A 15,644-nucleotide genomic window follows, 5' to 3' on the forward strand; every position below is an offset into this window, starting at 1 on the left:
TCTTCATCCAAAATATCCCTCGTTAAAATGTACAGTTTTATTTTGTTCTTCTTTCTACTCTCAGCCATATTGTAAGTATGGAAGTTTAGATGGTACTGCCTGTCTCCTAACTTATCCATTGAATATCCTGCTAATTTTCCGATGGAATATATCCAATCGCTGTTCAGTATTTGATGACTGTGGTCAGGACCTTTCAAAATTCCCTTCCTGGTCCCTTCAATATCTACCATCACACCACAGGCATGTCTTCATAACCTCCACCATGAATAGTGAAGAAGTAGGAGAGCATATTAATATTTCAATAATCTGGTTGCACCTGATTACTTACAAGATAAAATCACAATGTGGGTGCATCACAGCTTGATATGGCAACTGCTCTGCCCAAGATCATAAGATATTGCAGAGTGTTTTGGATGCAGTCCAGTCCATCACACAAACTGACATCCCCACCCATCGACTCCATTTGCACCATGCTGTCTCGGGAAAGCAGCCAACATCATCAAGATCCAATCACACCTTGGTCACTGTCTTCTCCCCTCTCCCATCAGGCAGAACACACAAAAGCATGAAAGCATGTATTACAGATTCAAAAACTGCTTCTTCACTGCTCTTATAAGGAACTCTCAAATGCTAAGGATGCATTTCCGATCTTCCAATCTTCCTTGTTGCAGCCCTGGCACTTGTTTCTTATCTGCACTTTCTCTGCTGCTGTAATACTATACTTGCATTGTTTCCATTTCATTATTGCATTCTCTTATTACTTTTTGTACTGATGTATTGAATGATCGCACTCAAATATGGTATGATCTGCCAGGGTAGCACATAAAACAGTTTTTCACTATTTTAGTAAATGTGACAATAGTATACCAATACCTGTATAAATCATGTGTAAGAAAGAACTGCAGATGCTGGTTTAAATCGAAGATAGACACAAAATGCTGGAGTAACTCAGAGGGACAGGCAGCATCTCTGGAGAGATGGAATGGGTGATGTTTCGGGTAACGTCACCCATTACTTTATAAATCATATGCACTTGCTCATGTTTTGCTTTCTAATGTTCTATTAAAGCATTTCTAGTTTATAATTAATTATGTTATCCATTATTATTGGTACTATTTTATTTAATTAACTGAAAATACCTGCTTACCCCTATTGCAGTTCCCAGTTTGTAAGGAGCTTTCTCCTTCCTAGTTCTAAAAAAATTGTCACTGAATATGAATGTCTTCGACATCACTAGCATTCCTAAATGTCTGACACTCCCTTGAAAAATGCACTGAAGACCACAGTATATTGTTAACCAGTCCCCATTCATTGCATTGCATGCAGTGCTTTATATCAGTGGTACCTGCTCTATTAACTGCTGATTCCATGCAGCCAGCATCCCCTGTTAAGTGAGGTGGTTGCATGCTTTAGCAGGATCCGGACATTAAGAATGAATAGCACTTCTTAAAGGTAGCCTGTGTTACTTCAAAAAGTGGTGTACTGTGGCCACATAAAGTAGTGTGTCCTCTGCTGTGATTTATTGAGTTGAGAAGAAATTATTTTTCTCTCTAAATGTGAAATTTCAGAATTCTCCCACTTCATAGGGCTATAGCTATTGAGTCTTCAAATATATTTGATGCTGAGAGAGAGACATTTTGTGGACTATAAGAGAATCAGAAATTATGGGAGCAGGCAGGAAAGCATAGTTGCCAAAGTCATGAGCTTTTTGAATGCCATTTCCTATTCCAACGCTAAAATCTTGTTACCATGAGACTAATTAGAAGGGTCTCAAATAATACCCTGGATATCTCGGTGAAAAGAACTTTTGTATTTACGGTGATTGATCCAACGTACAAGACCTCAATGGCGGACCAGGCGGACAAAGTTATCTTGAACTCAACGGCTGTGAAGGTGGATGAAGGCTGCACAAATCTATCAGCTCCAATCATCTTGGTTCCCTTGCCATTGGAATTAGTTGATTGATTTGTGAAGGACCGTGTGCTTCTTGGAGTGCAACATCAAGTACACGTTAAACAAACACAAGCACAGGCGTCTTCGTTTTGACATCGGAACATAGAGCAAAATCCTCGACCTCGAGGGATAGCCATGACGATGGGCAGGATATTATCTCGTGTGGAACCCAGCAATGGAAGAGTAATAAATAAATTGCCAGTTTAATTTGACCTGATATTCTTCCTCTCAATTCAATTTTCCTTCGTCAAGTGTAAGCAGCTCTTTTCTCTTCCACTCCCTGATCACAATCCAATCCCTTGTTCTTTTTGAAATTCAGATACACAAGAATTGGAGCCTTCTCAGTCACTGGAATAAGATGAAGACATTTTATGATTTTGAACTCAAATACTAACATTAAGACTATTTTGTATCCAGCACGACTGAGCTTTTGCACACAGTGAGACACAACACTGAAATGGATAACACAAGAGCCAGATTGTCGGAGGATGAGACCACACAGCAGTTCAGCCGTGGTTAAGCGAGAACAACAGGATAATGGACTGTATAATAAATTATTAGAGCCCTGGGAAGCTTGTAATAGGGCTACAATCATTGTCAAGGTCTTTGCTGATACCAATCACAGAACCAGCTCAGACTGCTGCAAGTCCAGGGTGATATGGTGCAGCCTGAAGTCCAACCTCCTAGAATCAGGAGACCATTCCGTCCATCATGGGCATATGGCTCTCAATTCACTAACTAATTCCACATCCTGATACCTTTCTCTGTAGCCTTTAAACATTTTCTTCATCATACATTTCCCCAATGCCTTCTTGAAGGCCACAATGAAACCTGCCTCCACTATATCGGTTTACATTGCTTTGCAGATTTCAACCACATGATGCATTTTTGCTTCTTCATGCCACTCTTACTTCTCCTTACTTTACAGCTCTGATCTCTACTCCTTGATGTCTTCACTGAGGCGAATAGCTGCCCACCTGCACTCAGTGAAGACCTTCATCATTTAAAATGATATAGCCTTCTCTTCTATAATAAATATAACACAGCCTCGTATACTATCCTTTAACTGAAATGCAATCATATACTGAAATGCCTCATATACTATCCTTTAACTGAAATCTTTTTACTGCCTCCTCATCTTTTAGAAGTGTCTTATCTTATTTCTCCCCATTCTTCCTCGTGGTTGTTCCACATTAAAGGTTCACCTGCCTGTGCCAACAGTCCATCTCCATTTTACTGTAATCTATCACTATACTCCTCACAGCTCACAATACTGCAGAGCTTTGTGACAAATGCAGATTTAGAAATGTAACTTACACCCCCATTAACACAGGAGAAAAAAACAATGGCCTCAATACCATTTTCAGGGAATGCAACTATTCAATTTTCTCCAGACCATAGAACAGCTATTCACCACAACTCACATTTGACTTTTATTTAATAAACGTTATCTCCATGCTATCATTGTCACCTTTGTGCCAAATGCTTCAACTATACTGAGAAACTGGTTATACAGAACTATATGAAAGGCCTTCTGAGATCCATGCACAACACATCAATTGCATTACCTTCATTAATTCTACCCTTGTAAAATCAAAGGCCAGATCTCTTGATGGCTCCTTAGGCCACCTCTACACTTCCTTTTAGATAACCACTCACCATCAGGGCTGCAAAGAAACACCATGAAGAAGTACGAGAACAAGCAAATTCATGCAGAAAGCAAGCAATAGGGCATTGCAGAAGGGTCGTCATTTTATTTGAAACTCATTACATCATAATTGAATGCATAAATTTGGATTGGATGATGCATTGTCTGGTCTGCAGGCAGTAAATGTAAATGGTACCTAATTATGTGGAGAAATTTGTGATTTTTCTGCTTTTTCTGTCTGCTCAGCTCAGGAAAAAATGAATAAGGTGAAGATGTCTCTCTTTGCATAGAGAACCTAAATGGCCATCCTCATTTGTGAGCTACTGATTAAATATTAAATGCTTCATAGTTAAGATCCACTGCCACCTGGTTTACCATTAGCAATATTGAGGTTGTAGCTGAGGGCCACAGTAATTGCCAGATTTTAGTAATGTAAAAACATCTGAAGGTGAGGTAAGATGAGTAGCTTCCAAAACAAACCTCAATAGCAATTACCTCCCATAATGAGCCTGTCTGTCTCTTTTGGCATCATCTTCATATCTGCCTATTCTCTTTTGATTATCCCAGCCATACTCAGCTTCCAAAAGAAGACTTGTAAGAGCACCCATGTCTGGAAACAATTTAGACAATAGACAATAGACAATAGGTGGAGTAGGCCATTCGGCCCTTCGAGCCAGTGCTGCCATTCAATGTGATCATGGCTGATCATTCACAATCAGTACCCCCCCCCCCCCCCGATCCTGCCTTCTCCCCATACCCCCTGACTCCACTATCTTTAAGAGCTCTATCTAGCTCTCTCTTGAAAGCATCCAGCGAATTAGCCTCCACTGCCTTCTGAGGCAGAGAATTCCACAGATTTACAACTCTCTGACTGAAAAGGTTTTTCCTCATCTCCATTCTAAATGGCCTACCCCTTATTCTTAAACCGTGGCCCCTACATTTACTTCTGGATAGGCTTCAAAATTGATATAAATGTATATTGATGCCAATCAGAACATTCCTTGAGGCCTATTTAAACAAGTTTAGGGAAACTTCAATTCAGACGGTGGACCGAAGGTCTGTTTCCACGTGGTATCTCTAAATTAAACAAACTAATACATATACAACTGCATGACACCTGCAATCTGAATAAATCATCCAGGGGGATCCTGGTTTGGAGGGCTGTTAAATTTATTTTAATGCTCGTTCAATGCACATGGTTACACAGGCTGTTGGCTGCAACATGGTTTTCAGAAATGGAGGAGTTGCAATTCTATTGATTTTGGACTTTAGATTTTAGAGATACAGCACAGAAACAGGCCCTTTGGCCCACCAAGTCTGTTGCCGATTACAATCAACCCATACACCAACACTATTCTGTACACTAGGGACAATTTACAGAAGCCAATTAACCTACAAACTTGCACGTCTTTGGAATGTGGGAGGAAACCGGAGCTCCCAGAGAAAACCCACCCGGTCGAAGGGAGAACATATAACGTTCTGTATAGTCAGCACCCATAGTCAGGATTGAACATGGGTTTCTGGCACCATACGTCAGCAACTCTACTGCTGCACAATTTGCTGCCCTTTTTTTAAAACATTTTAAAATTCAGTAACAAATGCAACATACGCGAGGCAGATCTGATTGCTATAACTTTAACATTTGATTTTTAATAATATACCTGCCTTTACCACCTTCCTTTGGCAGGTCATTCCACAAACCACAACCCTCTCTTAAAAAGTTGCCCCTCAAGTCCCCTTTAAATCTTTTCCCTCTCAATTGAACCAATGTATTCTAGATTTAGACTCCCGTACCTTGGGAAATAGACTGTGGCCATTCAATTTATTTATGCCTTTTGTGACTATATAAACCTCCAGAGGTCATACGCTTCAGGGAAAACAGTTCCGGCCCAATCAGCCTCTCATAACTCAAATGCTCCAGTTCCTGGTAATGATTTTGCATACTGACTGTTTAATCAGCCTCCTGTGCACACAATGATTAGCTGTGCACGCAAATCTTTTTGCCAAAACAACATGCAAACTACATCCCATTGGAAGCATGCAACTGCATCCCAGACCTCATTAACAAGCATGAGAAGATTCCATAGAATCTAAAGTGCAAGCATAACATGCCCAGTATTTTCCCTATCTTCCTCTATTTTCATGCTTCAGTTAATTTAAGAATTTGCTCTGCTTAACAAATGTAGCTGTGGGTTCTCAATTATCTGCTACTCTATAATGAAACCCACCAATGTTGTAAGATTTCCTCATCTAGAGAATTCAAACTTCAAAATAACATTGCTATTAAAACGTAAATCTATAAAGTGTTTAGTTTTACAAATATTTTGATCCTTATTCTAAAGTTGCGTTTAACAAACATCACAGAATAGTGAATACAAATTAAAACACTAAGAATAGTGCATAAATGTTAAATTTTTAACATGAAATGATACTTAAAGAAGCACAATATTATCCCTTGTTATTATGTGATAAACGGTTACTTTATTTCTGTTTACCACTTTCATATTTTTTATTATTATGATATTCTTAAATATTATATCTGTAAAATACATACATGACCATGCAAGTCTGTGTTCAAAAGCATTAGTGCACATGTTAGTGTATGGACTCCATCTGAAAAAGAAAATAAATACTTTTCACCATGGTTAGCACGTATAAGATTAAAGCATTCCTGGTCCTGAAGCAGAATTTAGATCAAATACAGTAAGTGTTAGAAGAACTCAAAGTTTTGGTTATAAACAACCTTCTGCCATCTTCCCAGGTGAAATAATTTAAGTAAAAACATGCTTCATTTGCACACAGGGTCTCATTGAGAAAAGAATAAAGTTCATAGATTAAAGGGCAGGTTTAAAGGCTCTGATCACTAAAAAGGAAACGGATCACAAATTTATTTAAATATCCATAAAATTCGACTTTTTTTCACAAAAGGGGTGATTTTTCCAAATGGCTGATAACGATGGGGTTGGATGTCCTGCTGCAGAAAGGGAAGAACTTGTGAGTTAAGCTGCGAGTGGTGCCATTAAAAAATTGCTCTATTTGTCACAAAGGCAAAAGATGGCAGTCAGGTCCAAGTGTGTTTAACACTCAGATGTGGAAAAATGTTGTTTGATCTATAGAAGCTACAAAATTTGTATGAATTGCAAAGGTAGGACTTTGCAACAATAAGATTTATCAACCATGTGGCCGATACATGCCACTACATGCTACCCAACAAACCATCACTCAATTATGGCACCAGAGTCAAACTAAATATATCCATTTTGAAAGATTTGGTGAATCACAGGGCTTTACTTGAGTGAAGCAATAAGTAATATTCATGAATCTAATGTCTGAAAGAGAAAGAGATGGAGAGTGACATTGCTCCATGACAGCTAGAGAAATTACTGCTTTCAGTCAAAGAGCTTTGAGACTGTGATCCCCGTGATCCAGACAAAAGAAAATTATTTGAGGAATACTGATTTCATGTGGAGGCAATAGAGGTGGTTTCCACGCTCTCAGATTTAATCCATTCTTGGCCATTCTGCCAACTAAATTCCGTCAATTAGTTTACTCTTTATTCTTTCTTTCTCGTGATTCCTTCATTGTTAAGTTGCCTTAATTGGTTTCTGCTGAGACTTTACTTGCAGCCAAGGGTATAAGTGCAGCCCGTACCAACTGACCAGTTCCTTCAGTGGTAGTGAGAAGCTCCAATGAAATAGAATCCCTCCTTTCCCTATTTGCTGACATCTAACCTTTCAGCTTAGCACCTAACTTCTTATACTTTCTTAAGCCGACCTCTTCCTGAATCTTTCCTTTCATAACCAGTTCCAATAATGGATTCACTTCTTCCCTCCAAACTTCATAACTTCTTTGATGCTCATTTATGAAGTACTTTGACATTGATAGATAGAAATAATATGTTTTGTATCTTCTTCGCTTCTTCTCCTCTGCCCTCAACAGGAGGCTGGTTAAACGTTACACTCTCCTTCCTTCTGGTATGTAAGGCGCTTCTTTATTGGATTGTCACCAATTTATAATCCAGATTGAAAATTTCAATAAAATAGGATTGGTTTCAGATGTAAATTACAAATTTCCATGTACTATATATAATTGAAAACACTGACTACACAGTCGTATCATCAGAAATTAATAAAAAGACCATATATGACTAATGCCTATATTATTTAAAGTAACAATAAGGTATACTATAGCCATTTTATTAATTCATTGATTAGATATATTCTGTATTCAAATTATTGAACTATTGTGTAGGAAGGAACTGCAGATGCTGTTTTAAACCGAAGATAGATACAAAATGCTGGAGTAACTCAGCGAGATAGGCAACATCTCTGGAGAGAAGGAATGGGTGACGTTTCAGGTTGAGACCCTTCTTCAGACTGATGTCAGGGGAGAGGGAGGTACATAGATGAGGAAGTGTATAGATAAGGGAGTGTAAGACATGGAAACAGGACAAAGGTAATGGAGATCAAGGAAAATGTAGTTGAGAGAAGGTAACAACAAAGCAAACCGAGATAAAATGTAGTCGCAGACAGTAAGACTGGTCAGAGAACTGGGAAGGGGGAGGGATGGAGACAGGGAAAGCAACGATTACTTGAAGTTAAAGAAGTCAATGTTCATACTGCTGGGGTGTAAACTGCCCAAGCGAAATATGAGGTACTGTTCCTCCAATTTGCGCTGGGCCTCACTCTGACAATGGAGGAGACCCAGGACAGAAAGGTCAGTTTAGCAACTGGGAGATCAGGTAGGTTTAGTCAGACTGAGCAGAGGTGTTCAGCGAAACGATCGCCGAGCCTGCGCTTAGTTTTGCCGATATATAGGAGGGCAATCGGGAGATCAGGTAGGTTTAGGCGGATTGAGCAGAGGTGTTCGGCGAACTAATGGATTTATTAAATTGGTAGATTTAGCGTGCTATGGAATAAATTATATTCTGTGATTAATTGTTTGGCCATTTATCACAGTTAACTTCAGTTAGTATTGAATCACTTAGCTCATTATCCTTTTGGCATGTTTACTTGCACTATGCTAAATCCAATTTTAAAATTTACACAAGCTACTAAAAACACCTATCAAACAAAGGAACATTCCAAATACTTGCGCATATATTTAATTTCCTCAGATTGATGAGTATGAAACCACTTTTTTTTTCTATTTACATTGTTTTGATTACTCTTGACTGATGAGATTTGTGTTAAAGCACTTACCAATCTCGCCAATGCACCAAATTCCCACTCTCATCACATTCGCAATACCAAGCTGTTTTGCAGAATTACCTTGCTCTATGCATACAAAGCATTCAGCTTATTTCCCTGTTCACATACTTATACAAGTAAATATCTCATGAGTGGAGGAGTGACCTTATACATGCTCTTAATTATTTTAATTTGCAGTATTCTTGGATTCATATATCTTATAAAATCATCTTCGAAGACATAAGATATCTGTCAAAAACTTGCCACAGAGAAATAAATAACTAAATAATTTAACTGATCATATACTTTTCATTCTCCTTTTTTGCTCCATAACTAAGAATTTACAGTAATAAACATGTGTACTGGAAAATTTTAAATGCACTAAAACAGGAAATGATTATGCTAGTACCTTCGGAGTTGATAGAATCAGGATTACATTGGCAGTATCTCTTAGAAAAAGGGATCAGAACTCTCTCCCGCTCCTGAGTTTCACCCATCAATGGAAAAGCTTTCAAAAAATACCTAATGGCAAAAGGATATAGTGAAACTATTAAGTGACTAATAAAAACAATTCTTTACTTTACTATTTGTTTACAATCTGATTGCGGCAGTTAGTGAACTCTCTTCATTGTGCTAATACAAATTAAACAGTGTCGCTGTCCAAATAAAGCACTACATGCTATTTCATTAGAATTGAAAATGCAAATGCATGATTAAATGATATTTTACATTCCCAATTTTAAGAAGTAAGTATTTGCAAAATTAGAATAAGAGATGATAAAATACTGCTGGTATTGAAAATTTAAAATAAAAATAATGATTGTTGAAAATACAGTGATGGAAAAAGAAGCTTGTGCAAAGCTCAATTTACGATCAAATATAACACAGGATTGTGGAGAGATGACTTCAATTATGGAGTGTTTCCAGGAAAAAATGGAGTTAGTGCTCAGAGAGTACATTATTATCAGGAACCCTGTACAATAGCTTCACTCTTCACAATTAATTATCAGTATTGGATATAAAACAAGCTGACAAACTTAGAGCAGAGATGAATGGACAGGAGGGTGGTATCAGCCTATACATGGGAATTGATGCTGTGGATTTATTTATTAGCTACTGCTAAGTAGCAGCAGGTACTTGGAAATCGGGATGAAGACTAATATACATCCTTGGGTTCATCCAAGGTAATGATCCATGTACAGGAATGAGAAGTTACAGGGATTCAAAGAATGAATGGACAGTTAGGAGTGCAATCAAGGGAAGTCTGGTCGCATTCAGCTGGATGAAGTGGGTGAGGCACTAGAAGATAATGATATAGTTAACCATGTCAAACCGTGACAGATAGGTTGAGAACATGGAGATTGAATAGGTTACCTTGCAAACCACTGGACTTCAACCACAATCTTAAAATTTTCAATAATTATTTTTTTAATACAAAACATGGCTAGGAACTGGCACAGATAATTTGTTGAGGCCTGGGGCAGCTCATTTATAATCATATTGAATGGCAGGGCAGGTTTGAAGGACCAGACCGACTCCTCCTGTTCCTATTTTCTTGTGTTCTATTTACAGCATCTCCAGACCTTCCTTTTGTAATTTAGTAATGTCTTCACCACCATCCTTCATCCTGCATTTACATCCTCATTTCATCTCTCCAAACGTCCTGGCCTATCAAAATTATTTTGTGTGTTCTTTCCACCAAACCCACCATTCCTTCATCTTAAAACATAGTACGTGTTCTGCTTTGAACTGTCTGAGAGATCACTATCTGAAAACTAATTTTGGTGTAACATTGCTATGAGTGTTGTGGGGCAGTGCTGCAATTAACACTGCTGCCACATAGCCTCAGCAACCCGAGTTCGATCCTGGCCTCGGGTACAGCCTTTGTGAAGTTGCATGTTCTCTCTGTATATGGGTTTCCTCCAATATCCCAAATATGTACTCGTATGTTAACTGGCTACTGTAAATTATTCCCAAGTGTAGGTCGGAAGCAGGAAACCGAGGGATGCTGTTTGGTATGTGTGAAAGAATAGGCTACATGGGAAATAAGTGCAGGAATGTGACTGCTGGGAATTCTATGAAACCAGGTATAGACTCGATAAGCTGAATGACTTCGCATACCATAACAAACTAAAATATGAAAAAATGTGAGTAACCTTGTTTACTTGCATATTTCTGCCCAATTCCCACACGCTATAATATTCCCCTTTTTCTAAGTGATTGTCTTTCAGTGGCATTTACACAAACACATTATGGTGTTTCATGTATAAAACATAATGTATATTTTTGGCATTATACAACTATAAACACAAATAATAATGTATGAAAACACAGTACTTTTGAACTTTATGTTAATAGAATAGAGAGCTACCTCCTTGCAAGTTGTTCCTACCTTAATGAAAATGTTTTTCTTTCAAGTTTTCCGTTTTAAAATCAGATGGCTATCTTGCAATGGAGTTACCTTAGTGTCTGTTACTCACCTAAGTGCTTTGTCCAAACTCAAGTCTGTGAAGTCAAAGAAACTAAGATATTCTTCTGCCACCAGCTTGCTGAAATCATTGCTATAAAAAGAAGAAACACCAAATTTCTGGATTAAAGATCCAGGGGAAGTTCATGAAACTTTGTTTTAGCTATGCTTCTGACTTTATTTTGCATTTACAAAAATTAAACAAATTAATTTTTTTCTGCATTCCATTCTCTAAAGTAATGATTCGTAAGAGCAGTTTTAATAGTTTGATTTCAAAATCTAGTATTTGATCACATATGTAAAATATATAATGAGGCTTGTGCAATGATTTGTTGAAATTTGAGGATAGTAGCTATGTGCTAGACTATCCAATATTTACCTGTCACAGAAGACACTTTATCTTTTACACATTATTTACAGTATGCTGCACATAAACAACAACAAAATATATAGCACAGGAACAGGCCAATCTGGCCCAACAGGTCATGCATGAGTTTCCTCTGATCTCCCATTATACAGCCAAATAAATGTTATTTTAATTTCATTTGTGTGCTTGTTCTGCTTACTTTAAACCACATCCATCATATTTGTTTCAACCATTCTGTGGCTGGTTCAACATGCACAACATGTCGAACAAAAACATAAACCTGAATTCCCTGCCTCATTTCTTAAATATTGTGTTTCTTTGTCCAAACCCACTCCCTCTGAGCACCCAATGAAAACCAGCAGCTGGTCAACAATTCAGTACCCTAAAAAACATTACCGATTATGTCCGTGAACTTACTTCTTTCCAAGATGGCGTGCTACATCACATCTTTTGAACCCTTCGAGATTATACAGTCGTTTGGCGAGTCTTTTTGCAGGATCTGCATTGGTTTTGCAATCATTAGCCAAAGTGTCAGTGCTACCATGTTCTAGCTGTTCAGTACTGCCCATTTCGGAATCAGAATCAGATAGGACGTCCTTAAAGTTGGCATCACTGCAATCAAATGACAGAGCATTTATTCTCCTCACAGCCAATGTCGCCATTTAGTTTTGCTTCATCAAAAAACTTGGATATTTTACACTTGATCCCATATGTGGATCATTAGTTTGTGAATAGCTGGGTTCCAAGCACTGATATTCTGACATTCCACGAATCATAGCCTCCAAGCCAAAAGAGGATCCAATTAATTCTACCATCCATTTTCTATATATTAACTATTCCTCAGTTTATGATGTTGTGGAATTAATTTTTGGTCAATAACATCTCATGTCATATTTATTCAAAGCTTACTGTAAAGCCAAATATTAGTTGGCCAGTCTCATATGAGCTGTTCCTTACAACCTCCGTCCACTTTAAGGGATGAGTTAAACATGATTTACCTTCCACAATTTCATGTTGACTTTGCCCAATTATATCATTATTTGATAATTCCCTCCAAGAGAGCTGAGTGACCTCAAGAGCTGATGGTGCCTCAATGTAATGTTCAATCCAAAACACTGCCCTTCCAACCGTGCAGCACGCCATCAATGCACATCAGAGAATCAGTTGAGGGTTTTGAGTTCAGTCATAGAATAACTTGAATTCTGTTGCAGAGGTAACAATAGTGTCAACAATTGACATCTAATCAGTTGTACCAAATTTATTTGGTACAAGTTAGGAAATCTCATGACATTAACCTATCTTTCATCTAAAACATATATTTGATGGCTTTATTTCTAAATAAATAAACAAGGATGAAAGGAGCAGCTAATTTTGTCAGAAGAGGTAGGGTGTGGGAGAGGTTTATGTGGAGCATAAACACAGGCCTGGAGCAATCAGGCTGAAGAGTATCTTCTGTGCTGTAATTCTATGTACCTCTACAGAGTTGTTGTTCTTCTCTGTACCATAGCCTGTACAGATTTGAATAGGTGGACACTGCAAAGAAGCTAAACCTTATGCATAAGCCTGCTTCAGGAATTGGTACTGTTTGTACCAATGAGATAATTCAAAGTCATATTAAAGTCATTGCTAAAATAAAAAGAAAGTATGTATGCATAATTATAATAATATACACAGATACATTGAAATGCAAATTTCCTCAGTTACATTCAGAATATCCATGGAAGTAATCAAATCATATATTTTAATCTGACTGCAGACAATAATGTTCTTGCGTTGGAGTCATTCCTTCAGATAATCTAAGGAACAACAAGCATTTGTATTAAAATTGACCTGCCATTTTTGTTTTGAAATGTTGACTAATTCTGACGGTTTGCTGTTCCTTCGTGTATACTAAAAAAAAATCCAGAATGGAAGGGGTTGTTCGAATATGCATGCATGCCTTGAACAAATTCTGGATCTAAATCCTGTGCAAAATGGTTTCATCATTAAAGATTTGGGTAATAGTTTCATAAATAGAGAATCAATAGCCTCAATATTAATCCAAAACAAGTTCACGCCCTAAAATTGCAGAGGCTTCTTTCTGCACCAACATTATTGCCTGCCAGTTAATGAACACTAAACAAAAAAAGTAGATGCTCAGAAAGAACATACAGGGCAGGATTAGCAAGTTTGCTGATGAAACAAAAGTTAGTGGTTTTGCAGATAGTGAAGATGGTTGTGAATGATTGCAGGAGGATCTGGATCGATTGGCCAGGCGGGCGGAGGAATGGTCGATGGAATTTAATACAGAGAAATGTGAGGTGTTGCATTTTGGGACGTCGAATAAGGGAAGAACCTAAACGGTAGGCTTCTGGGTAGTGTTGTAGAGCAGTGGGATCTAGGAGTACAAGTGCATGATTCCTTGAAGGTCGAGTCGCAGGTAGATAAGGTGGTCAAAAAGACTTTTGGCACTTTGGCCTTCATCAGTCAGAGTATTGAGTATAGGAGGTCATGTTGCAGTTGTATAAGATGTTGGTGAGACTGCATTTAGAATATTGTGCTCAGTTTTGGGCACCATGTTATAGGAAATATATTGTCAAGCTTGAAAGGGTTCAGAAAAGATTTACGAGGATGTTGTCAGGAGTAGAGGGTGTGAGCTATAGGGAGAGGTAAGTAGGCTGGGTCTCTATTCCATGGAGCGTAGGTGGATGAGGGGAGATCTTATAGAGGTATACAAAATCATGATAGGAATAGATCGGGTAGATTAACAGTCTTTTACCCAGAGTGGGGGAATCGAGGACCAGACATAGGTTCAAGATGAAGGGGAAAAGATTTCATAGGAATCCGAGGGGTAACGTTTTCAGACAGAGGGTGGTGGATGTATGGAACAAGCTGCCAGAGGAGGTTGGGACTATCCCATCATTTAAGAAACAGTTGGACAGGTACATGGATAGGACAGGTTTGGAGGATTATGGACCAAGCGCATGCAAGTGGGACTAGAATAGCTGGGACATTGTTGGCCGGTGTGGGCGAGGTGGGCCGAAGAGCCTGTTTCCACACTGTATCAATCTATGACTATATGACTCTATAAAGATTCTTCAAGATTTTTATATAGTTTAAATGGTTGGGAGTTCAGCAGAGCACAAGTTCCAGGTTCACAAACACGAAAGGTTTCCATTGTTGTTGTGTAGTTTGAAATCTCAAACAATAATGGCATAACCCTGGTGTACATGATTTCCTTCAGTTTCTCAGCTGTTAATTAGTTCAATCTGATGCATGTCACAATCTTTAGCCTACAACATGAAAATCATGCGATTTCTTCAGATGGTCAGCTTGGGGAATTTTGCTCCAGACTCTTTGCTGTCTCACAGGATTTTGAGTGTGGTCTTCAGTATTCAACTAAACAACTAATAGTCTCAGTACAAAAATAAAATCAATAAGACAGGGTCATCTCCTATGCTAAAACCATTTCTGGAAATAGGCTTGATTCAACTCCATTATGAATAACAAAATCCACTGCCTTTTCAAAAGAAGCAGAATTAAAACCAGTGTTATCAGTGCTTTTAGAAAGTAACAGAGGTCAAAATGGATTCCATGAAAATCAAGGTTAATTATGCAACAGTTTTAGCATTTACAAGGCTCTTATGTATTGGTGGTTATATATGCACAAACAACATACAGAATAACAGAATTGTACAGCGCAAGACCCTACATTTTAGATTTTACATATCTCTGTAATTTCCATGACAAATTTATTCTGCAATACCTTTCGTACTAGTGGTAGTTTACAGATTAGCAGTGAGCTAAAGGACATAGGTTCAAGGTGAGAGGGAAAAGATTTAATGGGAACCTGAGGGGTAACTTATTATTTTTTTTATTTTTTTTACACAAAGCGAGGTGGGTGCATGGAACGAGCTGCCGGAGAAGGTAGTTAAGGCAGGTACTCTCGCAACGCTTAAAACACATTTGGACAGTTACATGGATAGGATAGGTTTAGAGGAATATGGGCCAAATGTAAGCAGGCTTAATTGTGTAGATGGG

At 38.1% G+C, this 15,644-nt stretch overlaps 1 protein-coding gene across 7 annotated transcripts in view; it reads right to left on the minus strand.

Moving 5' to 3' along the window:
- Positions 1 to 15,644, minus strand: part of psd2 (pleckstrin and Sec7 domain containing 2) — a 105,671-nt gene that overhangs the window by 37,190 nt on the left and 52,837 nt on the right. For 6 of the 7 annotated variants that reach the window (XM_078411504.1, XM_078411508.1, XM_078411507.1 and 3 more), the window contains 4 exons: positions 12,042 to 12,236; positions 11,271 to 11,351; positions 9,200 to 9,312; positions 6,154 to 6,214 (listed from right to left, as the gene is read on the minus strand). In XM_078411504.1, the coding sequence (XP_078267630.1) occupies positions 6,154 to 6,214; positions 9,200 to 9,312; positions 11,271 to 11,351; positions 12,042 to 12,236 (450 nt within the window). The remainder of the gene's footprint in view (positions 1 to 6,153; positions 6,215 to 9,199; positions 9,313 to 11,270; positions 11,352 to 12,041; positions 12,237 to 15,644) is intronic. The other variant, XM_078411505.1, reaches the window with a different exon arrangement.

This window comes from Rhinoraja longicauda, chromosome 14 (assembly GCF_053455715.1).
Source record: "Rhinoraja longicauda isolate Sanriku21f chromosome 14, sRhiLon1.1, whole genome shotgun sequence".
NCBI classification, from domain to species: domain Eukaryota; kingdom Metazoa; phylum Chordata; class Chondrichthyes; order Rajiformes; family Arhynchobatidae; genus Rhinoraja; species Rhinoraja longicauda.